This window comes from Centropristis striata, chromosome 21 (assembly GCF_030273125.1).
Source record: "Centropristis striata isolate RG_2023a ecotype Rhode Island chromosome 21, C.striata_1.0, whole genome shotgun sequence".
Taxonomy (NCBI): Eukaryota; Metazoa; Chordata; class Actinopteri; order Perciformes; family Serranidae; genus Centropristis; species Centropristis striata.
The window spans coordinates 11,070,439-11,097,956 of record NC_081537.1 but is presented as its reverse complement, the minus strand read 5'-3'; the positions used below and the strand labels follow the sequence as shown (position 1 = coordinate 11,097,956).

The window sequence follows — 27,518 nt, the reverse complement described above, 5'->3', positions numbered from 1 at the left end:
CTGATATGAGTTGTTGATTTCTTTCCAACTTGTTACACATGTGGCCATAATCAGTTGTGGAAAAAGTATTCAGATTCCTCTCTTAAGTAAAAGTACAAAAGTATCAGCATCAAAATGTATTTAATTTGCAGAATGGACTCACTCAGATGGTTATATATTCAAAGTACTGTATATTATGAGATTATTTGTATTGATGCATTTATGTAAGCACCATTTTAATTTTGTAATTATTGGGCTCATTTTAACTATTTTATATACTGCTATGAGGTTTAATATAAACAAAAAAGTCTTATCACTTTAAATTGATCATGTTTTTATATCGAATCTTGACCTGAAATGTAACAAAACTCTCGGCTAAATGTTGAGGAGTAAAAAGTTCAATATCTTCCTAAAGCATAAAGTTGCATAAAATGGAAATACTCAAATTGTACTTAAGTACAGTACTTACTTACCGTTTAAATGTACTTACTTACATTCCACCACTGGCCACAAGCTATCACATCTGATCTCACACTGATACATTACAAGAATGCTACATTTAGCCCTAATCCTGACTTTAACCCTTGCCCCTTTAATACTTGGAGACTTAGGTAGAGTACAAGGTAAACTAAGATAAGCTGCTTCAACAGACTGCTACTACACCAGAGCCATCTATTATGTGTGTAGATATCAGTGTAATTGTGATAATTCTTCGAAAACTAAGGTTGTCACAATACCAGAATTTACAATTTTGATACAATATTAGTACAAAAAGAAAACAATAGCGTACTATTTGATATCATGGTAATCAGAAAATGCTCTGAGGCACGAAAGTAAAAAAAGTAGCATCTCCTTTTTTTCCTTTTCTTTTCTTTTTTTTTTTTTTAGCTAACAACCTGCAAGTACTAGTGCTAGTATAGGTATTAATTGACTGAATTGACTAAACACATACCAGCACATTTGCAATAATGTCAATCATAATTAACATTATTAACATTATTTTACTATTCTTAAATGTTACCCCCAAACCTTTTAGGCCTGCTAATTCTTTATGTCGTTATTATTGCTTTCAGTATTATTTCTTAGATTGAAAATCAGATTTTTAAAAGCTTTACTACTTGCAATGCAGTTGAATGTCTAATTAACCTAGATTGTATTGCTTTAAAAAATGTGCTATAGAAGAAAGTATAGCTACTTTTGTCTTACCATAAAGAGTCTTAAGTTTTTTTGAACACATGGAGAAATAACCATTTCACAAATTTGCCTTTTACTCTGTGTTCTGTGATTATGTGAAAACTGCACACTAAAATACCATAGTCCCTGTGCTCTCTTTGTAATTAAATTCACAACATTTCCCAAATTCATAAGAGCAGAAAAAGTCCCTTCCAGCTGTATTCTGGTGACTTCTGACCGTAGCAGCTTGTACCAACAGAGGGCAGCATCAGCTTAAACACAAATAATTAATTGTGTTATTTGCAATCCATATACTCTCAGACTTGGCTTAAATGTAATTAGCACTGTAACACAAGCTGAGTCCAGCAGTTGTAGTTAATACAAGTGGGGACAGTACAGTAAATGTAGGCAGTAATGACATTAAGTTAAATTGTATCTTAAATATTGTTTCAATGAAAGGAATAATAATAATAAGGAATAATGAGCTCTGATTGTTAAGGTTAACTCAGGTGGGACATTGCTTTGTGTGCACTGCTTGCATACCCTGCGGTTTGTTTTTGTGGCTATCAGCCAGCAGGGCTGCCCTCATTGAGGATGCAACTGCAGGTTTAGACACCAGAGGTCTCTCCACACTTAAACCTCACTGCTGTGGATCACTAACCTATCATAAGAAGCCAGTGTTTGACTCAACTACAAGTGGCACTGTGACACTATAATGTCAAAAATAGCGCTTGATGTTTTGGAGGCAGACCCGTCCCAGTACGAGATGTTAATATTGCAGCGATGGGGCTGAAAGTGTGGCTCCCCTATGCAATCAAATCATGGCAGTTTTTACAGAAATGCAAATATACTCCTCATTCCTTTTTCACTCTCTCCTTGGCTTTCCCTTTCTCCTCGGCTTTCCCTTTCTCCTCTTAATTCTGTCTCCTTTTCAACCTCCTTCCTCCAACTCTGCTTCCCCTTCCTTGCTTCTTCCGTTTTATGTCCCCAAGAGATCTTCTAAGTGGAGCAGTTTGGAGTAAAACTATGTCATCTCCTGACCTGATTCATTTTTCCGCCATTCTTCATCATGCGGGTGATTCCCTCTATTGCACAATCACTACTGCTTGGCATTCGGCAGCTTGAGTGTGGAGCACCATCTATTTTAATTCGCATGATCAGTGTAGGCTAACAGCATCCAGAAATGAAATAAGGTCAGCTAAGAGAACAATAGAGCAACACTGTAATGCTGTGATCCTACACAGTGTCAACATGCTGAGTGTTAATTGTATTTCAACCAGTTTTTATGAGCGTTATCATCCCTTGAACTCTTGAAGTTTAATTCCCTCCTCTGCTGAGGCTTTCAGACTGTGGTTTCTTCTCCTCTTTTAATCATGTAAATTTATTCATTTTCTCTTCCTGCTTCATGTGTTTCAGGGTGGTAGATGGTAGGAGTTTTTCCCAGCATACACTGGACGGCTCTTCACCTGACACTGAAACACCTGAGAAACCTGTGTGGCTGTTTCCAGTTGGTCCACTTTGACAACCAATTTATTTTAGCCTTCATAAGGTAATTTCTAGTTTTTGTTTTCTGTAGCAACACTTGCGAGTCCAGTGCATTTATAGTATTATTGGTGTTTCTGAAGCATCTACAAGGAGCTTTAACTTTGTGTTGCTTTTGGCTGCCCCTGTGGACAAAAGTGGTAGTGTTTCCATGCCCACTGCTGCCTCGTGTTGAACAGAATCAGGATTGGTTTTGGATCCTTTCAAATCCTGAAATTCTCTTCATCTGTTGAATGATCGACCAAAGACAACTTGTGTTTTCATCCGTACCCTTTCTTTTCTTTTTCTGTTCACTGATTCTACCCCAGTGTCAGCTATAACCACAAAATATATAATGTAAATAATACAATTCTCTGAAGAAAAATCACCTCCTGTTTTTACCTGGCCAACATACTTCTTAATGAGAAACTTTGCTGTGAAAGTGTAGACGCAGGCTCTTGCCTATTGTAAATTTGATTTTGCGGGTAATTGAAACAGGAATAAAGAATTACTAAGAAATAGCAATAACAGTATTCTCAATGGTCTCGTTTGCTTATGTAGGTCATATAGAGGCAGTATTAAATTGAGACTGTTTCATAAGCAGTCAAAACTCCTGCTTGTGCCAAATGTTATATGGGCTAATAAGACACCAGCCAGCAACAAAAAAAACAACCAGTAAGAATATCTGAAAGATCATACTCAACACAAATCTAAAATGAGAACATTACTAAGCATCCTTTAAGATCGAGATTCCCTTATCTGCGCTGCATTGTCATATCTTAGCTGCTGTGTATTTTCTGTTAATCTTGTTGAGAGAAAAATCTCATAAATATCAGAACTTAACATATCAATGTTAGATGACCAAAACAAATCAAGACTGTTTTATTTTTGCCAACCAGCAGACTCTTAAGATTAAAAAAAACATAGGGCAAAAATTAATCCTGATCAACACCATCCAATAAACTGTTCTCTTCAGGAATGCCTTTATGTCTTCCTTCCTCAATTCTCAGGGGTGAGGTGTCCGCTCTTAATTGAGCACACAAGGATCTCTGCCTTCTGAATATTATATAAAGTCTGTTTGCTAGGTAATGATAGTGAAACTGCTCCAAAGTTATTGTCTGTTATATAAAAGACAGTTTATGTGTGTAAAAGTACAGTATCTGCATCTGAGCAGAATAAAAACAAAATGCTGTAAAGTGTTTCTACACTGAAACCACTTAGATCAAGTACCATAAGGCTGCTGTGCTGTATTTAAAACAACTACAAAGAGTTTTTAACTGGTTATAAAACAGTTTAATATTTATTCCTTTAAATGACCCAGTGAGAAGAGAATATTTTTCTGTGGAGAATTTTATTTTTGATGTAATACTGTCTGGTTATGGCTGCCATTGGGGCAGGATGAATAAACAGCAAAAAAAAGAAAAAAGAAAAAGACAAGACAAGACCTTGGTCGGTCATTGAACAGATGGGGAGAATTGTGGGATCTGAAATAACTCAAAATTGATCTTAAATTGACCCTTTTCCTCCTAGACAGCTATGTAATGTGTCTATTTTATTTATGAGATACATTACGAGACTTGGTTTTAAATCAATATATGAATTCAAAATTGAGTACACCACAGACTGTTATTTTTTTGACATCTAAAAGTCTAGCAGGGCTGAATATCAGTTTCAAGTTTAAGGAAGACTACACCAAGATTCAACCACAGTTTTGATGTACCAAAAATGCATGATAAATAGTTATTTTTATCCTAGTGTGAATTTAATTTGAAAGCCGGCCTTTAGATTGTAAAGTTGAAGGAGCTTATTGTGTGCATAGATGAATCCCTACAGTTTGCATACTCATACAGGATGCGGTGTACATAAGGCGACTGCTGTATAAATGAGCTTACATGCACAACTCGTGCTAAAATCCTGGCAAAGCCTGTGTATAATGAAGACATGCTGAATGCAGAGCTTTAAGGCATGCATTTATAGCTCCTTACCATCCGTTTCACTGACAGAAACACAACTATCCACACACAGACACCAATAAATAAACACCTGCCTTATGGACCTCGAGGTCATTAAGCTGGTGAGGAAGAGTGCAGACTGGCGGTCTAATTAATGCGCCTTTCTGCCTCCCTGAAAGACCTTGTTATTCTCTCCTCGCTCCTCTCGCATGGAGGCTAGACCAGCGTTTTGTCTGCTGCTCCCAGGCCTTGTTAAAGAGGAGCAGGCTGCCTGGGTTCATCCTGCCGTCTGCATCCATCCACCAGGGGTGAATAGAACATGAAGGGTTTAGTCAGGCTCAAGGGAGACCATTCAGTTGGGGATGCTTGGAGCAGCAGAGACCGTATTTCACCGGAGGCTTATCTCGCTCTGTCAGTCATCTGGATAATGTCACTTGGTGGCAGTTTAATGGAAACAATGATACTGGATACTGGCGTGACCCGTGGTGGGGCTGTGAGCCTCTTGTTCATATATTCGAGAATGTCATAGTGCCATTTTTGCTGCATCAAGGCCACTTTCATTTGATGGTGTGATTGAATAGTGCTGCATTCATATCGGGTTTCTTTATAACAGAGCCAATGTGCTTATCATACAGCACATATACTGTCATAAGAAATTCCGCCTCTTGTTCGTTTTCTGAACATATAGAAGAGCCTGGGTGTTTCTTCTTAAGTGGATTTTACTGCTTTATTTTCTTACTGCACTGGATTATTTTTTCAGTTCATGGTACTTGTCTATCATTGTTTGACGGGAGTCCTTTGAGGTTACCAAGGCAACTGTTGAATCCAGTTTCATTTTGGCTGTTCTTTCAATCAGTCTCACTTATTGCAGTTTGCAAATCCTCCAGCACTGACCTTATAATTAGATTTGTGTTATTCATGCTCACAACTACAGAGTATTGGAGGCAAATTAATTCTGAACATTGATTAGTGGTTGAACAAAGAACCCCGTGGAGTGACTTCAGTGCTTCCTTGCAGAGAAGGGGACCCTGACGTTGCTATAGACTTGGATAGTCATTATGAAGGTTTTGTTTAAACAAAGTGTGGAAGGTGACAAAGGGAAATTCTGGGAGCCCTGCCATGTTCAAGGTAGCAAATACAGCAGTTACCCGTGGCTTCATATAGTGAGCAGCCTCAGCCTGAGCCAGTAAAGTACAAGACACAAAACAGTAATGAATAGTTCCATAGACTTGTATTTTTTAATTTCTGACATTAAATTCACCTCTATAGCTCTATATTATGTGGTATTCAACTTAGGATTCCTTCAGTGTTCTGGAGGTTTGTAATGGGAGCTATATTATCAACAGAGGTCTCCTCCTCTCCAAAACAAACAGAGCTAAACTGGTATTAACACTGAATAAAGCAGTTTCACAGCAAAAATATTTTTTTTCTGATGCTATTGGGCGGATAGTTTCTGATGAACTTAACATGTTGAAGTTTGATGACTAAAATCTTCATCCGGTTAAAATATATAGTTAAAAATGACCAATATCTAAAAAGTGTATCTTTAAAACTTGATAAGAAATAAATGTATGACAACCTCTGCCAGCCAAACATTATGCTGGGATGATTCCATTCACAGGCAACCACTCAGAACATGTGTTTTTCTCAACAAGATCTCCACCCTAAACAGCAGACTAGGTCGTTTATCAATACCACCCATAACGACCCATATGAGCTTTTCACAGTATACGGTACAGAGCAGAGCGGATTGTTCTAAAAACATCACACACGTCCATATACATACACATATGGTTCGCAGTTGTTTCATGGAATTTAGGCTACAAAACCACTTTCGAGGTTCAGGGCAAAAAACTTCCTGTTAAGGCGTTATAAATTACAGTTTAAACAGTTAATAAATGTACGTAAATGCTGGAAGTAAAGTCGTACGAGGACGACGTGACTACCGGAAGTGACAAAAGGTGATGCACAAAACACGAAAGCTGGAAGTGATGATTAAATCACAAGGTTTACTTTTGTCTTTGCATGGGACACGAACCCGGTTCTCCTGGGTGAAAGTCCAACGTCTGTTGACCAATCCACTTGCCTCGAGTGCGGCTTCCGCCATTTATACTCCACATCGTCATCATTCATGTTTATTACGGCTGCTGGAGGGCGTTGGAGGACAAAAAGGTCTTAAGGTCTAAAATGTGTTTCACTGCCTTTACAAATATCCTACAGGGTCATTTTTGAGGGGAGACCAGTCTAGTTTTTCTTAGATTAATGCATCTGATCTTGGCTATACTGTCTGTTCAAAGTTTGCCACTAGATAGGTGTTTTCACGTTCCTCTACTGAAGGGGGAAATGTTCTGCAAATTGAGATTCAAACATACGCGGGGCAAACTAGATTAGGCATGTCACTACATTGAAAGCACAATCAAAAGCTTTAAAAGAAACCTCAAACCTCCTTTTAAAATGATTTCTTTAGGTTTTAAAGTTGTTGAAAATATTTGGGATAATGTAAGTACACACGTCAATGAAATACATAACATAGGTTTTATCGTTTTAATGCAGAAAAGTTGCATATTATACCTTTAAGAATGATTTATAAGCCTTCCCGCCTGTTAGAAAATGAAAGTCCAAACATCTGGTGCAATCATGGTTCTTAAACAGGCAGAGGCGGTGTTTGTCACTGAGCCAGTGGCTGAGTTACACAGTTGGTGGTAAATCTCACAGGGAACAGCGCAGAGGTCGAGAAACACCCCTGCTTCAACCACATTGTAAGCCAAAGTCTTCACTGGGTTCCCAACCCTGACGACGTCTTCAGCTCCAGGGCATTTAAGGCTTTTTCACTTTTTTATGATTTAAGATTTACGTCCCCTTGCTGCTTCGTTCCTCTCATCAGCATTGTCCTGAAGAGGAGGGGTCACTGCGGATTTGTGCAGAAAGAAAACACCTTTTAAAGGAGATTTCAATAAAATCAAGCACAGCCACTGCCTGCCGCCCACACAGGCAGTAACAAGTTCATTTTAACCATTCATACGTTCTGACCTTCTTGTTCTGCTCCCTGCATGCCAGTTGCTTTATTATGCATCAGATTAACAGAAAAAAAAGAGCCTTTGTTCTGGAATTACTTCTAATGAAGTATTGTATTGAGGATTGTGGTTATTGTCGCCGTGGTATTCATTTGAGCTCATTTTAGGATCAGTGAGCCATCCAAACGGTCTAATTCAATTTTATGTTTGTGCATGTGTGTTGGGGGCGGGAGTTTTCTCGATTGTGCAGCAGTGCATACAATGTTCTAATGTGCCAAGGCTTATAATTAGCACAGAGATGTAAAGGGCTGCAGAGCAGACTATGGTTTTCTTTGGGAGCCATTAGTCTTATTGATATCATTAGCAGTTTTTTTTATTGTCTCTGATCTCCTTTGTCTTCTGTAGCCCTAAAAAAGAACACAATCACATGGTTAGGATTTCACCGTATGCCTGCGTATTAGTAGCTTTTGTCTTGTTTACAGTGTGTGGGCTTGTGTGTGTATGCCTGTCAGTAACAGACTAGACATGTGTGTGGGGGGGTCTGTGCCAGTAGTAAGCGCAAAGCCGCAGTGGAGCCCATCCCCTGCTCCCTCCCTGAGACGCCTTACTTGTAGTGAAGAGAGGAGCCGCAGCCCGTGGCCACTCCTTCGCCCTTGTCCCATTGGCAGAGAAAGGCCACCTCCCTCCCCTGCCTCATTGGTATGCAGGCGGCGCAGTGTGTGTATGAGGAGAGGGGAGAGAGAGAGAGAGGTAGCAGTCAGTGCAATGGGATAGAGGAGAGCGAGGAGGAGGAGGAGGAGAGTGAATGAGAGCTGCTGGATCTGCCTTTGCCTGCGTGCCTGCCTGTCGTCTGCTGAAGCTGGGTTTACCGCCGCGCCACGCTGCACTGGCACAGAGCAGAGTCACGGCCCATTTGCACCACCGTCCGCATGCTCAGCACCACCACGGAGCCACACAGCATCACTCCACCAGCAAGGAAAACCAGGGACAGAGCTCACCAGGCTTTCTCCATCACCAAGGGGGGGACGCAGCAGCTACGAAAGGGGCCTGACGCTACAATTTAGGCACCAGCTGCTACCTCAACCAAATCCCCCTCCACCTTACCCCATCCTTACCAACATCACCACCACTCCTCTCTTGCTCCTCCCTATGCCCTTGTCCTCGGCGGCTCCTCTCACCTCCCTGGCCAGTATATGGATAGAAGCTCCCTGTTTCAGCTCATACAAGAGCAGGTAAGCGAGTGAGCAGGCAGCGGCAGAGGTTTCTATGGTTACGGGCTCCTGGCCACCTCGCCGTCTATCCAGGGATTGAGACGTGGAGGCTGGGGGTGAGAGCTGATGTTAGGATTGATATCAGGGGCTGTGTGCACGGGCAAAATGGGAGCGTGAGACAACATGACGGACGCAGGCATCATGGAGCCATGTGGGCCCAGAGAATGTGAGGTCAGATCATGAGCCACAGCAGGAGGGGGGCATCATGTCATGGTTTATGGGAAGGAGGGAGGGAAGGAGGGGTGTGTGTGTGTGCAAATAGAGGGATGTATATGTTGTATGAATGGAGTGACTTGAGCTTTCTCTACACAATAATCATTCTATAACGGTCGATTACAGCTGCTGCATTAACATTTGCAGAAAATCAAGCTGTATGTGCATGTATTTGCATCTGTACATGTATGTTTTCTTACTGTGGTTAAAATATCACCTGTCTTATCATCTCAGGGTCACAAGATTGTAAGATTAATTCAATTTTTTTCAGTCCAAGAGCTCATGTAGCGAGTCAGTTCCTGTGAAGTCCAGGTCAAGGTTTTTGTCTAGAATAGAAGCTGTTATTTGGCTTTAAACTTTCTTATTTTTTTCAGCCCTGTTGAAAACACAGCGTTTGTGGCCATATTTAGTCCAGTGAAAAATGTCTCTGTTGACATCTGGTTTCCAAAACCCAAACTGCTGCTTTTACTGTCCAGTCAGATCCATAGTTCAGTGAAGGTTTGGTCTACCATCTCCAAAATTAACAAGCCAATATGGTTTTGAAGGCAGAAAGCAGTGTCTATATTTGGCTGGTGCTTACTGAAGACAGATGTGATTGTGTGCATGTGTATCTCCAGCTCTAGTTCATGCCTAGCATTTAATTTAACTCTCTGTCTTGTGTGTTTTTTATGATGACCTGGTGTTTTGGCTGATTGACAGATAGATTGGGCAATCATTCTGTCCAAGAGGGAGGAATCAATTATCTGCTGCAGGGTTTAGGGGTCACCAGTGGCCCATCAGCAACACATTGATCACCACACTCAAGAGCCTTGGGGAGAAGTGTGTGTCTGTCTGCGATCATGTGTGCACAGTTGCATTTTTATGAATGTGTGTTTTTATAACAAGAGGAGGAAGCCCGTGTGGGTTGAGTGAGAAGATGCTCTGTGGTCGAGCTGGTGAGTCATATACTGTATAAGCACTTCACTGATAACAACTACTTAGTGATAGCGCAACAACACACATTCCTTCATAGACACATTTTAATGCGGTATCAAAGAGGCTGACTCATCTGTGTCAATATCCATTTTGGACGTAGCAGGTCCTTGGGCTGGAGATGAAGCCAATACTTCCACACTGTAAACGGCTGCTTGTTTTATTGATTGCGGGGTTTACTCTGCTTGCGCCAGTATGTTCATATAGACAGTTTGCAAGGCCACAGTTGAGCAGACTGCGGTCCTATTAAGCTCAAGTCTAGACCAAATCACTCACACTGGCTGACGACAGGCTTTTTCCACCTTTGGGAACTCCATGCGCCGGCCTTTGATTTGGAAAAGGTCTCTCTAATTAAACTAGAATGAAGTGAAATCTGCCAAAAGCTTTTGGACTGCGAACAGGAAAGCTTGTTTTTAGAAAAGCCTGCTGCCCATCTAAACATTGGGCACTTTTTGCATCTTTATCCAGGAAAATGTTTTGCAGAGAATTCCTCATTTTTTTGCAGCTCTGGCCTGCAGATTTAAATAGTCACATTCACTAAAAGGCTCCCCACAAAACCACAGTGTTCAAGGGCTTCTAAGCAAATCCACAAGAGCACCCTGAGGTCCAGTGCTTTGCTTTAGGACATCTTAGGTGAGGGAGAATTACTCTGGCTGTCACTGTATAGTTTTTTTTATAGTTTAGTATTTTAAACCTGCAACCTTGCATTTTTGATGAACATTAACATTTAAATGACAACCCTAACCCCCCCCCCAAAAAAAAGTATGCTTTGTGAATCAAATTCAGTATGACTTTATATATTTACCTATAATAAAAGTTTCCTAGATTGAGCATTTGCTATCTTGTTTTGTAAATTTCAATGTCTCTGGGTTTTCCTGGAGTATTCCTAAATCAGAATGTTTTGCCCTGAAGGAAAACCGTGCATGCTAAGTTTGTATGAGCACTGCAGGTGTAAAGGAGAGGGGCTATTGCAGTTGTGTCACACCGACCACAGTAAAATGCTGCAGGGGGAGAGAAAGAGAAAGCAACAGTGGCAACATGAGTGAGTTTTTTTATTAGTCTTTGTCTGCAGGAGGTTGCAATGCTGAGCTCTGGCTATTTCTGGCCTAAGCAGGCTCACACATATGCTCATAAAAAGCATGCACACACACACAGACGCAGTTTCTTTGATAGTCTTTCTATTGCTGCACTGATAAGGCAACTTGATGGTCGGCAGCCACTAAAAAGTACACTATCATTAGCTAGTGAATATCTCCCCATGTGTTGTTCACTTCTTATCTGGCTTATTTATATCCCTCCCATATGGACTTGGGGTTCTGAAGAGGGGTATATTGACATATTTATGCTATGCATAGTCCATAAGGCTCTTATACACTATCCCCTTTCATCACTCTCTGATGCTAATTTGCATTGAGCTGTATTTGAAAATGCCTCTGGCTGTTTGTACTGTGTTTAAATGCCAGGAAATGTAGTCAGATGATTGTTTGCATCAAGGAAAATCCCCCAGGCGTCTCTTCACTGTCGTCTCCACTTGAGGAGAGAGCAGTTTGGATCTTACGGCCATCACATCGCAATGCCACTGTAGTAAAATTTGAGCATAATGATGGTAACAGCAGGGCAGAACTTGCATTGTGATAATTACAGAGTCAGTGGCCCAGTTGTTGGTGAACACAAGTGAGTCCTGAGGGCAGCAGAGACAAATCAAAAAGGATTTTTATCTGATGCCATGCAAATATGCTCTGCCCTGTAAATGCCACTGCCCTCTGCAGATACACAGCCCTGTTCGAGCTTGACAGTCTTGTTCACAGAAACCAAAGTAGTCTGTAGTATTGGCTCTGTGCCACAGGGTTAGTCAGTGGGAACCATACCAGTGCTGGGCAGGCTGCATTTCCACCTCATAGAAGTCTCCGTCTTCCAAATATACTATCCATTCAACAACAACAACAAGGCTATTTTCTTTTACATTTGTCATCAAATTAATCATGTATAGTTCAAAAGTAAGTGCTTCAGTCTGTGGTAAGTCTTTTGTGGTTTTATTTTCTGCTGCACTGTTTTGTTGGGAGTAATTGCCCTTCAGTTGATCTGTTGTTGTTTACATAATTAATAAACACCATCTGATATATCTGACCAGGTGGTATCTAATACAGGGATACATGCAAACATGGATGCCTCAAGTCAGCAGAACCCCTATTGAAAATAAATCCTAATTTGAAATTTTAGGGTCTTATAGTCTTGATTAATCATTCCAATTGAAGAAATGTAATTTACTATCATAGAAAATCATTTTAAAAATCTTCACATTTAAATGGATATTTTGGAGTGGAGTATGAGGTACTTACTCAAGTCAATATATTACCAACAATAGATTTCCTTGAAACACCCCAGTTTGTAGAAGCAGGCAAGAGTACCAGCATGGAAGGTAAGCAATGCACTGCTGTGTATGGGGCAGCAGCAAAACCTATTTAGCCACCTAAAAAAGTAAGTATCAGTTAAATGGTACACTATGTGAAGAATATTTTATTGCTTTACCTCGCTCTCAGACAGATCTTTTTGACAGGGAACTGAAACTGTTCAATGCACTCTTCAAAGCCCCAAGAGTCCTTTGACAAAAACAGTAATTTTACCTTGGAGAGCATGGATGCTGGTCTACTGCTGCCTCGATAAGTTACTTTATTTGTGTCATTGATTGACAATTGACTTTGGTGTTTTGAAGGCTTACTTCGGATCTCCAAAGTCACAAAATAACACAAGCAAACTAGCCAGTTGAGGCTGCGGTAGTCCAACAATTCCTATGTCCTGCGTGGTAGAATAAATGTGTTTTTTGGGAGGACTTTTGTCTTGTGACTTTGGAGAAATGGTAGATGGATATAACAGTTTGATGAAAATATTCCAAATATAGCGTACACTTGAACTGATATAATTTGTTTTAGGTGGCTGCCACCCTAGTACTTGGCACTAAATTTTTTCACTTCCATGCCAGTATTCCTGCCTGCTTCTATAAACTGGGGGCCATCCACTATCTACTCTAGGTAATACACTGGCTATGCATATGTATCTCATACAACCCTACTTAAAAAAAAATCCAAACTATCCCTTCATGAAGCTGAAACTCATGAACTTCTGAAAACCTACATAAAAAATTGCTTATCAAAGCTGCTTAATTTTCTGCTGATTGACTAATTTCTCCATAAACCAAGTTTTTGCTCTCATAAGATTAAGTTTAAAGGAGGAAGAGTCATAAAGCAGTTAAAATTGTGAGTTGGCTGATAATTAAAGCGTATGCATCCATGGTGTAACCATGGGAATCTTTCTCTACTTTCTGCCTCGTGATGTGACTGCAGTATTAGCTACAACTCTGCTACTGCTACACACAGAGGGCCCTGTCATTGGTTGTGTGCAGGTAGAATGATAGAATTAGCTGTGTTTCAGCCCACTGGCTGTTCGTCTATCATGGCTGGGTTTTGTGGTTTCCTCCCAGGCTGTAGGGTTCACTCTTGAGCCCCTGTGGAACAGACTGATAAGTCAGTCGTGGGCTGGGGTCAGTCGGAGTCACTGCGGTGGAGGTAATAGAGGTCCCCGGGGTTAACACTGAGATCATTCCTCTGCAGTCAGCATTCCTTTCCTCGTTGCCCTCCTCCTCCTCCTCCTCCTCCTCCTCCTCCTCCTCCTCCTCCTCCTCCTCCTCCTCCTCCTCCTCCTCCTCCTCCTCCTCGTACTTGTGCATACATTTTCATCCCATGTCTTGTCCATCTCCTCCCACTTGCTCTTGAGCCAGCCAAGTTCGGCCGCGCTCCCTGCCTTAACACCTCCACCTTCCATCCATTACCCCCCACTCCGCCTCCCTTTACATCCAAACCATGCCTTTGTCTTATATCCACCTCATTCTTATCCCTCCCCATACATCTTTATTCCTTTTTCCCTCCTGCTCTTTCCCCCGTTCCCTGCTTTCATCGTCTTTTTCTCTCCCCCCTTTTTGTGTGTTTCTTTGCCTTTCGAACGCCAGTATGTCGGGGGGGGGGGGGGGGGGGGGGGGAATAGGGGGGTAAACGCAAGAAAGGGATGACACACAGGCAACTGGTAACCATGGCAACGCATGCAGCTTGTCAAAGTGTCGCCCTCACCAGTGTTGGATCGCTTCAATAACTGCTTCCCTCTCAGTGCTTTTTCCCCTCCTTTTTCCAACCCTTTCTTCTCTCCGTCTCTCCCCCCTTGTTCATGCGCATCACCAGCCAGCCCAAGAAAAAAAAAAACAGCCTCTTCTTGCCAACACTCATTCATCTCAGTGTACCTCATCTCGCTAATTGATAACCTTAATTGGGTACAAGAACCAATCCTCCACCTCTTTGTATCCTCAGCAGACAGTGTCCCCTGTGTAGCGCCCCTTCCTGAATAAGGTCAGACTGCGGGGGGAATAGTATCTATGCAGTATGACAGCTCAGCGTCAACGCTTTGCGTAAATGTGCGCATCCATGTACAGTGTGCCACTGTGTCTGCTGCAGCTGCATGCGTAGTGATGTGCTGACATATGGAGGCTGACAGTAATCAGACGTCCCCAGTGTGGCTCTCTGTTCCCCCTGTCAGCCTGGGCTGAGCCAGGAGCACATTAGAATCTGATCTATCTCCCCTCTGTGGCAAGTGGATGCAGAGCACTGGAGTGTGTCACAGCCCTCTTATAGGAAAGAGAAGAAGAGCCAGACTGCTCCGTTCGGCAGATGCACAGAATAACAGACAGTGGCGAGGCGTTTTTTATTCTCTGTGCGTCCTCCTTGTCTGTCTTTTTTCATACCTTCTCCTCCTTCTACTGTTTCTTCAACTTCATCATTTTTCTTTCATTTAATCAACCACCCACCTCCCTCTCTCATTTCCACCTCTGCCCTCACTGCTGTCTTATATGCTTTTCTTTCTCGCCTTCCCAACACATCATAAATGCTGGCCATATCTGCACCATTTTGCTCAGCAAGCCTCAAGAGGAGAACAGGGCCATGTTTTAACAAACGTCCATGGAACACACAGTTAAGGGGATTATCTAAAAATAGACCTGGGCCCGTTTCCTTCCCCATCTTGGTTCATTTTTCTTCACAAATTTGCTTTTATGTGCGTCGCAGACGGCCTCAAAACTGCTGAGTGTTGAGATTATACAGAGATGTGTGAGAGGTAATGACCAAGGGTGGGGGTTGTCAAGTATTGCATGGTTTTGGCCTTCATGTGTAAACAGACCTCACTTACACAGTATACATGAGTATACTGTGTAAGTGAGGTCATCAGTTAATCCCTTTGAGACAACAATGGTTGTGTGTGTACAGAATATTGGTTAATATTGGCTAAAAGCTATTTATTTCTGCTGTTGATGTGCGGTTGGTGTTTAGAAAGGATTGTAAAAGCACCATAACTAACAAAATTGCTTCAGTGCATCAAACAGCATTGGGAAACATCCATTCTGTGTCAAGCATCATCAAACTAACCCATTAGTTCCTGCCTCCACTGTGCTCTCCCAGGTGAATAAATACATACGTTTTCAGGGGAGTGAAAAAGCAGATTAAATGGAATTAAAGGGATGCTTGTGTAAATGACTGCAATAAAAAAAACTGGAAACCGTGTAGGAGGAAGCAGAGCACATACAGTAAACATGTTCGGAAAGGGATACACACTCACACCAATGGATACCCGGATTGATCCCAAGCTCCTTAGTTGAGCAGTTGAGCAGTGGAGCTTTAAGCTTTGAGCCTCCTGCTGTTGGGCCTGACACGGCGCAGCGTAGTTTAATGCCGTTCTCCTCATGCAGCCGATGAAACGCCTTTGTCTCACCATGTCAGATCAGGCCAGGTCCAGACTAAGGCGGCCTAGGCAGGATTCTTCTGGTGGACTCATGACATGGGCAACGATGATCCAGCACGACTGACTCCACACTGACGCAACATCAGAAAGCTCACTCCTCCCTGGGGCAACAAGAGGCTGTTGGTTTACTATCTGAAACCTAATGAGGCTGTGTTAGCATTCAGGAAACAGTAAAATGAGAAGCAGCAAGGGCTCTTCCCATGTGGTCTCTTTGTACTGCTTCAGTTTGTCCTCAGGCGCATTTTCACAAACACAATCAGATGTACTAAGGAGAGCTGGCATGAGAAATTAACGCTTCGTTGCAGAGCAATTGAATGCATTTAAAAGGAGAAGGTGAGGTAAGAAAATCAAGTAATAAGTGGGTGAAGCTGCCGTCCAAAAAACCCCACATTACATCAACCAAGCGTAGATACACACCCTATACTTTACAACCCATTTTTAAGCGGGCACTATTTTAGACAACCACACAATTTTTATGACACTCTCTCGCTTAAATCAATTACGAGGAGCAGCGCTGGCATACAGACATCAGCAGTAATAACCCATGGGGCTGTGGGTCTCACTGAGTGAGTGGTGATTTAAAAAAAACACACTGACTACAAGCTGCAAATGTGACCAAGGTCGGAGTCACACAGTCAAATGAAGCATCCACTCAGAAACAAAGACTGAAAAGTCAGCCTCATTTAATGCTGAGGGATTTTTTTTATGGGGAAACTGCAGGTCACTGCATATTAGAATGACATGCTCGCCTGTCTTCCCTCGCTGCTCCCAATAACAACAACAACCATCCTGCGGTTTGCTTTGACAGACCTGCTCCTTTAATGAGGTTGAATGAGGCTTTTTCTGGAGGCAGGTCTAATTCTTTCAAAGGCATCTTAGAGGCAACACAGCTTAATTAATACTGGTGTCACTGTCTGAGCGTATGGCTTCAGCCCTGTAGCTCTCATTTGTCTTTATGAGTATCTATTGTGTCTCTGTGTATGTACGTCTCAGCTGTCTATTACTGATGCCTCCTCCCTCAGGGCAAACTTACACTTCATCTCAGCGGTGCTGCTTTTTATTAAAGGTGCAATATCTAGTGCTTGGCCACATGCTCCAAAGAAATGGAAGGCAGCATTTCACCTATGTAAACAATAAGCCAAATTTGACCAAACTGCAGAACCTCTGAAAGGTGGTCAAAATAACTCTGTTAATGTCTAGCAATGGCCTATACTTATATGTTGTGCGCTTTTTAGTTAGGCCTTCTAGTAAGACTATAGTAGCAAGAAAACATATCAAAAGCATATATTGTTGCATCAAACTGACCCATTTCAAAGTTAAAAAAAAAAAAAAAAAAAAATCTAAAATAAATAAATAAATAAAATAAAAAAAATAAATATATATATATTTATATATATATATATGTATATATATATATATATATATATATATATATATATATATATATATATATAGTTTTTTTTTTTGTATTTTTTCAATAAATAAAGAAATAAAAAATGTAAATATACCCCTTTATAATTTTTTTTTAAAAATCAATGTCATGTAAAACTATTGTATATTATATGTAGGTCTTTCCGATATACATTAAAAAAAAGTTTTAATATGCATTTTTTTTATGAAAAACGAGTGAATTATCCTCATTGAAATATGATCTGTGAGAGGTAAAGAACACCACTACAATAAATATTGATTGAAATTGACAGTAATTGAGTTATTAATGTAATATAAACAATGTTTTGGGGTATTTTTTAGTCTCTGACACTTTTGGATAATTAAACATGCCCCGGGTCAAATTGACCCACGAACATTATTGCTTTTCCTGTGAAACGAACATAACAGGAGGGTTAAAGAAGTGTTCAGCATCATCTCATTCTCTCTCTTTACTCCCCAAGAGCTGCCTCCAGCAGTGGAGAACCACACCATTGTTTCCTCTTGTTTTATCGTCTTACTTTTACTTTTTTTTCATCAAACATGGTTTCTTGCTGAGAGCGGATGGTTGAGATGGTGATTTAAGGTCGCTCGCCAGGAGCTTTAGCCATCTTTGTGTTAACTATGCCACTAACTGGTTGGCAGTACCATGGCCATGACCATGTACCATCAATGTGATTGACAAGCCCATGGGGCAGCTCTACTTCTTTGTCATCTATGTTGGACTGAAGGCAGAATGGACACTGCAGTGACTCGCTACCACCTCTCAACGTACAATTGATATTACAAGACAGGACATAGACATCCAAAGTAGATGTGGAATTTGTGTATTTGTGTGAGTTGAAATTGAGGAGTTAATTTCACTTGACCTTTCTTTTTATCCATTTATGCAACTATATCACAGCATAATGATTAATTTAGTCAGTCATGTAGGCACAGTATCTGGAGAAGTCTGTGAAAGACACTTACCTCTTTTCGACAAAGTCTCTTCCAGGACTGGTTCAGAGCCGGTGTACAACGAATCAGTGTTAATAAGAACATTCTCAACATTCAAGACGAGCAGAACAAATGTGTTGTACCAATGTAGGCTTGCAAAACCTTGAGCAGCATTTGTAAAGAGACGACGTAGTCCCCCATTGTTGGTATTATACTGTGGTCAAACTTGCATGAGTAAAATTCACTTTGCGTTAGGTGTGAACAAATCATTTCTCATTGCACCTTTAAAAGTCATGATGCATAACAGATGTAATATCTTCAATAAGCGTTATCAGAATGCAGTTTTTACCCCAATGGACTGAGAACGGGTTCTTGTTTTTCCAGCTGGACCCAGACAACACCGGTTTCATCGCAGTGGAGAACTTCACCAGCTTGGTGGAGCACCATGAGCTGCAGCTGGACCCGTCCAAACTGGACATGCTGTTAGCCCTGGTCCAGAGCAATGAAGAGGGACAGGTGTGCTACCAGGAGCTCATCGAGCTGGTGAGTGGAAACCAGATTTCACGTACACAGATGCACATAGTAATGCAGAGGGTGTCGTATGAGGCATTTCATTTTCCACACAAACACCGACTTTTTGTTGGATTTCAGAAAAGGTTACAGAATTGATTCAGACAGAGCTGGCAAGCTCCGCAGTGGCGAAAATTGACTCGAGCATTCAGGTCGTTGTCCTGCAAAAGGAGGATCAATCTTTCCAGTTAATGTGTCGGTAAATCCAGGCACTTAACCTCACAAGCTGTGCACTGCAAGCACTAGGAAACACCCACACCAAGCCGAAAGAGCCACAGTAGTAGATTTTATTTATCATAACTGATATAATCAAACACAATTTATATATTAAGTAGAGTAACAACAGCAAGACTGTGCGAGAATATGTTTAATATAATGAAAAGAGACAGTCTGTAGTATTATATTTCCTTAATTACACTTTTTGTCCAGTTTCTTTATTCTGTGCCTCTTCTTTTTCTTCCTTCCGTCTTTTCACCTTTGTGTGTTTACAATTGTTTATTAGAAATTCATGTCGAGCTGAATATATGAAAGGCTGATTCTCTCCAAGCACGTCAACAAGCACCTGCCTTCTGCTCCTGGCACCGTACGGGTGTAAGCACTGAGATTAATTCAATGCAATTCCTGGCATATTTTCAGTTCCTTAAGCTTTCTTGCTTTCTCGCATCTTTCTCTTTCTCTTTCTTTTTTTTTATCTCTTTCTCTCCCCTCGTGTTGTACTACCCATGGTTTGTCATGAAGGCCACGTGAGGCCACTTAATTTGGAGCAGGTCCCATTTCTGAAGTCCGCTTCACTACAGAGAAATTGGTGTAGAGTTGCTGCTCCCGCAGTGCAGCCTCTCCTTTACTTTCATGGAAGTATACAGCCACCTTCCTCCTCCATTCTCAGTGTTATTATTATTTTTTTGATCCATCTCATTTCAGTGCATTCTCATCTCAAACCCCTCCCTTCCTCAAGTCATATTATTCCCTTCTTTTTGAACTTGCCTCCTTGAACTCTCAGATCTCATTTCCTTCTCTTTCATTCTACACTCGTGAGCATATGTTAGGTGGAGGAAAAAAACCCTGCCTCGCCTCCGAAAGCATCAGGGAGACACTTTTAAAATTGCCCATCAGCCAAATGCAAATTGCCTTCGATTAGCCCAGCATTGGTAGTAGCAGGCAGTAATCTGAGGTAATTTGAGAACGCCCAGCCTCACACAGATATCGACCCCTTGGTCTGATTTTAAAGATTTGTCTGATACATACGTGAACATACACACATGCCATACCCACGCCATTCTGTGCATGCATACAATTTGCATATAAACGCTTTCAAGCATTTTATTATTAATTAATGCAGCCACCCACTCCCTCTCTGTCTGTCTCGCTACTCCCCTCTCCCTGATATACACATACTGTCTTAAAGCAGACAGACTCTCATTCATACACATGAGCACTGCCAGTGCAGATTTGCTGACTAATTTAGAAGATATTCCAATGTTGATGTGAATCTGGCCTCCCATCGCGCAGCATGTGATGCGTGAACTCTGCAGGTTCTCTGGGATGAGCTCCAGGCCCAATGCTCGGAAAGTGCCGCATGTAGCATGACATTTTCAACGAGGTCATCAACGAATACCGCCGGCCTTTTTTCTCTCCTCCCTTCCTTTCCTTCCTCTCTGCTGCTCTCTGACTTTTATCATTTTCACCTCTCCAGTCTCTGCTTTTTGTCAGACTCTTCTCTTCCTCCCTTTCTATTTCGGTATCTCAAGCAGAGTTATAAGTAGCGCTGCACAGTGTGTGACAAATGACAGTTGTGTTTTGATTTGGAAAGTTCACTGCCATTATATTGTAGCCCGTGGCTGAAGCGTGGTCACCGTATTGATTTGTGGTCCGGCCTCGAAAAAAGGTGGGACTTTCCTAAAATGTTCACTGCAAGAATGTGTGTGTGCTAAATCCATGTCTTTTCGATGCTTTCAGCTCACAAGCTGTTGTGATTTCTCTCAGCTGTGTCTCTTGTGTTCAACATTTTTTCTGATTTGTTGTTCTACATCCACTTCCACTCAGTGGAGCCGTGAATCCACACTGCCTCTCTCGACCTCAGTGGGTGTAAATGTGTTTGAATCGCACCGTTAGGCAACAGCTTCTCGGCTATCAGAGTGTGTGTGTGTGTGTCTGTGTGAGTGTGTATGTAAGTACAAGACTTTTCTCTGACATCATTTATGTTCGACCCATCTTTCATGCAGGGCGATCTTAGCCAGAGAACTCCATCAGTTCAGCCAGAGGGGTGAATAAGTAACGCTCTGCTAAAACCTCTCTTGGGTATCTGTACACACACACACACACACACACACACACACACACACAGACACATACACTCTCACTCACTCATACATAAACTGAGAAAGAGTATAGGTCTGTATCTGACTTCAGCACCAAAAATCCCACACAGAAAGACAACCAGCACACATTTTAAAAGCAGTGACACGTTTATGCACAATTACACACAGAGGTTTTGTCGATGCAGGAGGCGGAGAGACACCCGAGGTGTCTAAGTTCACACATGGCAGGGCTTTGGGGGGGCCGTTCTGCGATAGACGAGCATCTGTTAATGCACCGAGGGTGAACATGAAGTCACATATATCCCTATGTGTGTAACTGCACGTATCGATTTCTTTGAAGAGAGTCCTGTGATGCTATCATGTGCCGGCTGTGTAATTGAAGAAGTGTGTCATTGTTTTCCTTCGGGTGGTAATTTGGCTAATGTTCGACGGAGATCCAAAATGGCTGCCATGGTTAATTACACGGGTAGAGGGTATATTTTAGAGATTATGGCGGGGGATTGTCTTTGTTCAGGTTCGAGGATTTGAAGACTGTTGCTTTTGTGCCTCATTTTTACTCTTCTGCCCAAATGTTGCCCTTAATTTTCTGTTTCCCCATGAGGTGTTCTTAGATGTAATATGCTTTACAATTTTACTCCTTTATTCTGGATGTGTCTTTTATCACATTTGCAGTAGGTGTGTAAGAAAATATCACACTTGAGTATCGAGATTGTATGTTTTGTAAAGGAAGACTTCACCCTTAAAATGACCGTTTGTATATGTATTATGTAGGCTACCTTGTGTTTTCTCTCATGCCCCCATGACTAAATCCTTAATGAAATAAGTAAAGGGGGGGCCAGCTAAGCTAAATCACCTCTCACACAACTCATGCAGTATAATGCAAGTTGGTAGTGGTGTTTTTAAAAATGTACGATTTCACAGAATCTGCATCTATTTGGGAAGTACTGAGCATATGACTGAACAATGGCTTGTATTTCATGAGTTGTGTGAGAGTTTATAAATAGATGTTTTTATATCGTTGTGATGATGTTAAATGTGGCCTCCCTCTACTTGAATTCATCTTCAGTTTGCCATGCACATTTGGAAGATTTGCATGAGAAAAGCTTGATGGAAACATCAAAATTTGATAAAACTTTTGAAAAAACGCATAAAAATTTGAGCTTGAGTTGGTTTTCGTCTTATTTGAAAAATATTTTCGAAATACGCTAAACGGGACATTGGAAAACACTTCTTCCAAATAGTGAAGATTTAAACCACATGACTGATAATCTGTTTCAGCTTAGCTGGAAAACCCAAAAGAAGAAGAAAAAGCTGTTTCCTCTGTCACAGTCTTCTCTCGATTTTCTCTTGTGGGTGGCCAAAGACGTCGTATTAACAGCTTCTTTTTTGTTGTAGTTTTTTCTCTGTACTTCTACTGTTTATTGACGGATTAGCCTACAGTGATACATTACACTGCCATCTTCTGACGAAAGTATGTTAATGCAGCTTTGTTTATTCGCTGTAACCCAGTTCATGGAAATGTCCCTAATTCGCAATTGAAAATTCTCTTGGACTTTAATGAAAACTTGGCTAATGAGTTACTAAATTCTGATTCTCACTTCACGTGGAGGCATGTGAGAAAAGCAATGTTTTTTCAAGAATTCAAGGAAGCACGGGCTGAGTTATTGAAAAAGGAATGGTAATTTTAAGGGTGAAGTATTATTTTAATAAATAGTTTAGATGCAAAGATTTGTTTGCACAGAAGTAGTGCTATGGCGTTGGCTCTCTTTATGCATACGATGGATGATGGTGTGTTCTTTATTTTATGACACTAAAATCTTATTATATCGTCTTGCTTATTTTATCGCAATATATTAACCTTGATTGTGATACATAAAGTATTGCCAGATTTGTGCCAATACACATCCCTTATTCAAAGCTCTACTGTAAGCAAGAGGGCACTTACAGAGACAGAAATGAACTCCAGTTACAGTCTCAGGCTAGAGAGTAGTTGATATACAGTATTTTAAAGTTTTCAAGTAATTTCAAGTCACATTAAGTGCCCACAGTGCATCCGTCTCCAGGGACACGGATGCTACCTATCAACATCACATCCCACGCCAAACTCCAGTCAAGGCTTTTCTGTTTTAGATGGATTGCCGACTAAAAGTGATGCACTTTGCTTAAGTGTCCTGGAGTGAAGGTTTGTTTTTTTATTCTCCTCTGAGTTTTAGCACCGCAATGATTAAACCATGAAGAGAGGCCGTGGCTGAGGGTGAAAAAAAAAGGTGGACTCTCATTTTAAAAGGATTTGGGCAAGAAAGAACCTGAGTATCTGGGTCAGGGTAGAATGAGCGCGGCTGAGATCCGCAGTGATTTAGATTCTGCTGCGAGAGTGCACGCGTCTGAAAGAGAGAGAGAGCAAGGGAGAGAGGTTTTTTGGTCCTCTGAATGACTCACAAATGAGATAGTAAACGGGGATAGTGACACTGTTAGTCTGGTGACGGTGAATCACTATGTAAGCTTGGTTAATTAGCGCAGCTGTCTGATTTTCTAGTACTGATAAATGATTTATTGTGTGTGTGTGTGTGTGTGTGTGTGTGTGTGTGTGTGTGTGTGTGTGTGTGTGTGTCAACGAATGCGAGTGAAAGATGGCCACCGCCGTAAACTCAGCAAAATCAGAATAATTTATGGATGTCTTGTATCTGCCCTGCAGACGCCCGAATGGCCTTTAAACCACATTTTTATTTATTTATTATTATTATTGTTCTTGCTAATTAGTATTGAGCTGTGAGGTATTGACCATGTGGTGTGGCTAATTAATCCATCAAGGACAATTGACTAGAGCTGAGAGCAGCATGTACAGTGGGCTACATGCAGCTATTAAGAGGAGGAGGATGGACCCTTGCTGTTTGACACACACACACACTGCTGTCAGTTTGGCCCATTCAGCTGTCCCTAAAGGGGAATACTATCTTTATCTTTGTGCGCCTAGCCTCAGCATCAATTATTCCTTGGCAGCCGTTGCCTAGTCAGGAAACTTCTACCGTTACCGATGCACAAGTCAGAGGTCCCCCCCCCCCCTCCAGCGTTTTATGTGATGACATGTGATTTTTCGGTGCACCTTGCTCTCCTGTCACTCCTCTCAGTGCGTTATCTCATGTTTTGGCTGCTCATGTGTGCCTTATTGTGTGTTCGCCGTCTCCCTCCTGTCGTCACTTCAAAAGACTGCTAATGCTCAGTTTAGAGGCGGCAGTCCTGTGTGTCAGAGAAGGCGAAGCAGAGTGATAGCTATGCTTAGCTGTGTCTCCTGGGAACACATTTTCACAGAGGCGGGTATGAATGGGAGAGAATTCAGAGAATCCAGAGAGTGGAGAGTGACGAGGCGGCAGGTGTTGTCACCGAGCCAAAGGCAGATGAAATAAACTCAGAAACATTATTTAAAAGTAGAAAGCCAACAGAGGAAGAAAAAAACACAATTATATTTACATTGCCTAACCTCTCTCTCTATTCCAACTCTTTTCTTTATATAAACACAATTCCTCTTTTTTGCCTCCGCACCCCAGCAGCTATGACCGTTATTGTCATTTCATCAGTCTCTCTCTCCCATTCTCCACCTTTAGGAACTCTCTTTAAATTTGGCACAAACTTCCACTTGGACTCACGGTTGGACTGATTTGATTTTGGAGGTCAAAGGTCACTTTTTGGGGGCCACAACTAAAGAATCCATGCACTGATTTTGACAATATTTCACACAGATGTCTAACAGGATAAAAAGGTGAAGTGATGACATCACAAATTGCTGTTGTTTTGGTCTTTTAAAACTTGTATGTACATTTTTATGTTATGTGTATGATTTCTATGTGAAGCACTTTGTGACTTCTGTCTGTGAAAGGTGCTATATAAATAAAGTTTACTTACTTACTTACTTACTTATATCCAAAAGATCATAGGTCAGTCACTGTGACATCATGAAATTCTGCAATAACACTTTTCTGGCCATTATTCAACACCATAACTCAGGAACAGAAGGGGTGACATTTGGTCAGATACGAACAAAACTGACCTTGGGATTCCACCTTGAAACTGTTCTGATTGTATAGGTCAGCGATCATCAACTGGCGGCCCGCAGGCCAAATACGGCTCCGCCAAAGCTTCCAGCCCGACCCGCAGAATAATAGCCTCATGAATTCAGAAAATTTGAGGAGGAAAAAAATGTGCTCTGGTATTTAGCATATTTACAATGATGTTTCCACAGTTGTTAACCATCACTTCTCAGTGAACTGCCTCTGTGGTGGAAGTCTGAAAGCATTTTCTAGTTAAGTATCTAGCTATCATTATGGATTTCTAATGTTTTTTTAGGAGTCTGTTGACACTGATATGGGGGGGAAAGCTAGCCTGGGTATACCCATACTGCCTTGCGCGCTCGATTTCATTTCGAACTGCGAAAGGGTCTGGAAACTACGGCCGTTTCTTAGCCCTGTCCTTAGCTAAGACGATGACGCGTACTACTCGACAGATGGAAGCTTGTAGTTTTCCTTACGGATCCAACATGGCTGCAGCAGATGCGAGACTCTCTTTGGATCTAGCTGATGGCGTTTTAAATAGTTTAGAGAGAAAGTTGATTTTAAAAGAAGAACAACAATTGACTTTACACTCTTATTTCACTGCGAAAAAGGATGTTAGCCTTGCTTCCGACAGGATTTGGCAAAAGCCTAATCTACCAACTAGCCCCGCTACCGCTCGCTGCTGTAACGCCGGTGATCTCGCTACGAGCCGGGGGCCAGCGGAGCAGCGAGAGACCCACAGCAGCTCGTCTGTTGACCATAAATCAGTGGATGTGTGTGGCTGAATGACATGAGGGGGAATAAGTAATAATAAATAAGTAATAATAAATAATCTTGCAGAAAGCGAGAGCTGGAGAAGCAAAGCAGCAAGCAACACTCTCTCACGGACAGACAGACAGTTAGACAGACAGACAGACAGAGACACACACACACACACACACACACACTGCCAGTAGACTGTGAGCTGAAACTACAGAGCAGCCAGAGCCAGAACATGCTGCAGAAAAACGTTGGAGAAGCACAACTGAGCATTTTAGTCTCAAAGTAGAGATGCTAGAGGGCTAGCCCGGCTATGTAAACATCCACTTCTGTAGCTCTACATACGTCATCTGGTAATAACTGATACGATTGGCTAGAACTATGTACAGACGCTTTTGATAGACATTTGTAGCGCCCAATAAACGGTTCTGGAGCATCGTAAACCACACCTCCTCTACGGAAAAATGAATGGCTGGTTTCCAGACTAATCTCATTTGTGATTAGTCTGATGTTAGCCAGGCTAGGGGAAAGCATTAATTTAGTAAGAAAGTAAAAATATCAAACAAGGATTGGCTAACTAGGCATAAGTAAAAATTGGTTTTTAATTGAAAGTCCGGAACCCACTGTGTCTGTTTAGAAAAAAAAACGAAAAATGATTAGACCATCTTTGTTTTTCTTCATTTTCTTGTTAATTTTAATGCCTGGTACAACTAAAAGTACATTTGTTTGGACAAATATACTGATAACAACAAAAATAGCTCATAATAGTGTAATTTAAGAGCTGAAAATCATTATCAAGAAAACCATAGAAGATGGCTAGATATCAGCTCTTAAATTAAACTATTATGAGATATTTTTGTTATTATCATTATATTTGTCCAAACAAATGTACCTTTAGTTATACCAGGCGTTAAAATGGACAAGAAATTTGAGAAAACAAGGGTGGTTTAATAATTTTTTCCATGAATGTAGATGTTCTGTGCTGCAGTGTTAAAGATGTGTGTGAAGCATCCACATTTTGAATGTGTAGCTTCTTTACAGCAACATCCATATTTGAAGCATTGTCTACTGTATAAATATGATTCTGCACTGCACAGATATGTATTTAAACTGCAACGTGGCTGCTTGGCAGAGGCATACAACGTGAGGCGTAATTCTAGTTCAGTGTGAATTCAACACTATGGAGATATTTAGAATAACAAAGGAGATGTCTCACCTCCACCGTCCATTGGTGCCATGCAGAATGTGAGCTCACCCGGGCAGGCATCTCATCTTCCCGTCTTAATTTCCCCCTCTCTGCTTCCTAATGTCCCTCTTCTCCTCTTCTTCTGCTTTCACTCCCTGCCTCAAGTATAGTATAATTGCATTTTCCAGGCCTGATTTCCATACTAAATATGCATCCCTCCATCTGCGGGAGAGCCAGCAGCCCAGCTCGACATCGTTCTGGTTATCACTGTGCAACAGGCCCCCTCACACCCTCACTGTACAACCACCAGTGTCATAATTACCCACAGTTAGGGCAGTTACCACT

General features: G+C 41.4%; 1 protein-coding gene across 2 annotated transcripts in view; it reads left to right on the top strand.

The window, feature by feature from the left end:
* The first annotated feature begins 8,613 nt into the window (after nt 1-8,613).
* Nucleotides 8,614-27,518, top strand: part of rhbdl1 (rhomboid, veinlet-like 1 (Drosophila)) — a 57,704-nt gene continuing 38,799 nt past the window's right edge. Inside the window, exons 1-2 of one of the 2 annotated variants that reach the window (XM_059324042.1) lie at nt 8,614-8,871; nt 18,679-18,837. In XM_059324042.1, coding sequence (XP_059180025.1) covers nt 8,833-8,871; nt 18,679-18,837 — 198 coding nt within the window. In that variant the 5' untranslated portion in view covers nt 8,614-8,832. Of the gene's footprint in view, nt 8,872-18,145; nt 18,838-27,518 lie in introns of those variants that run through there. The other variant, XM_059324041.1, reaches the window with a different exon arrangement.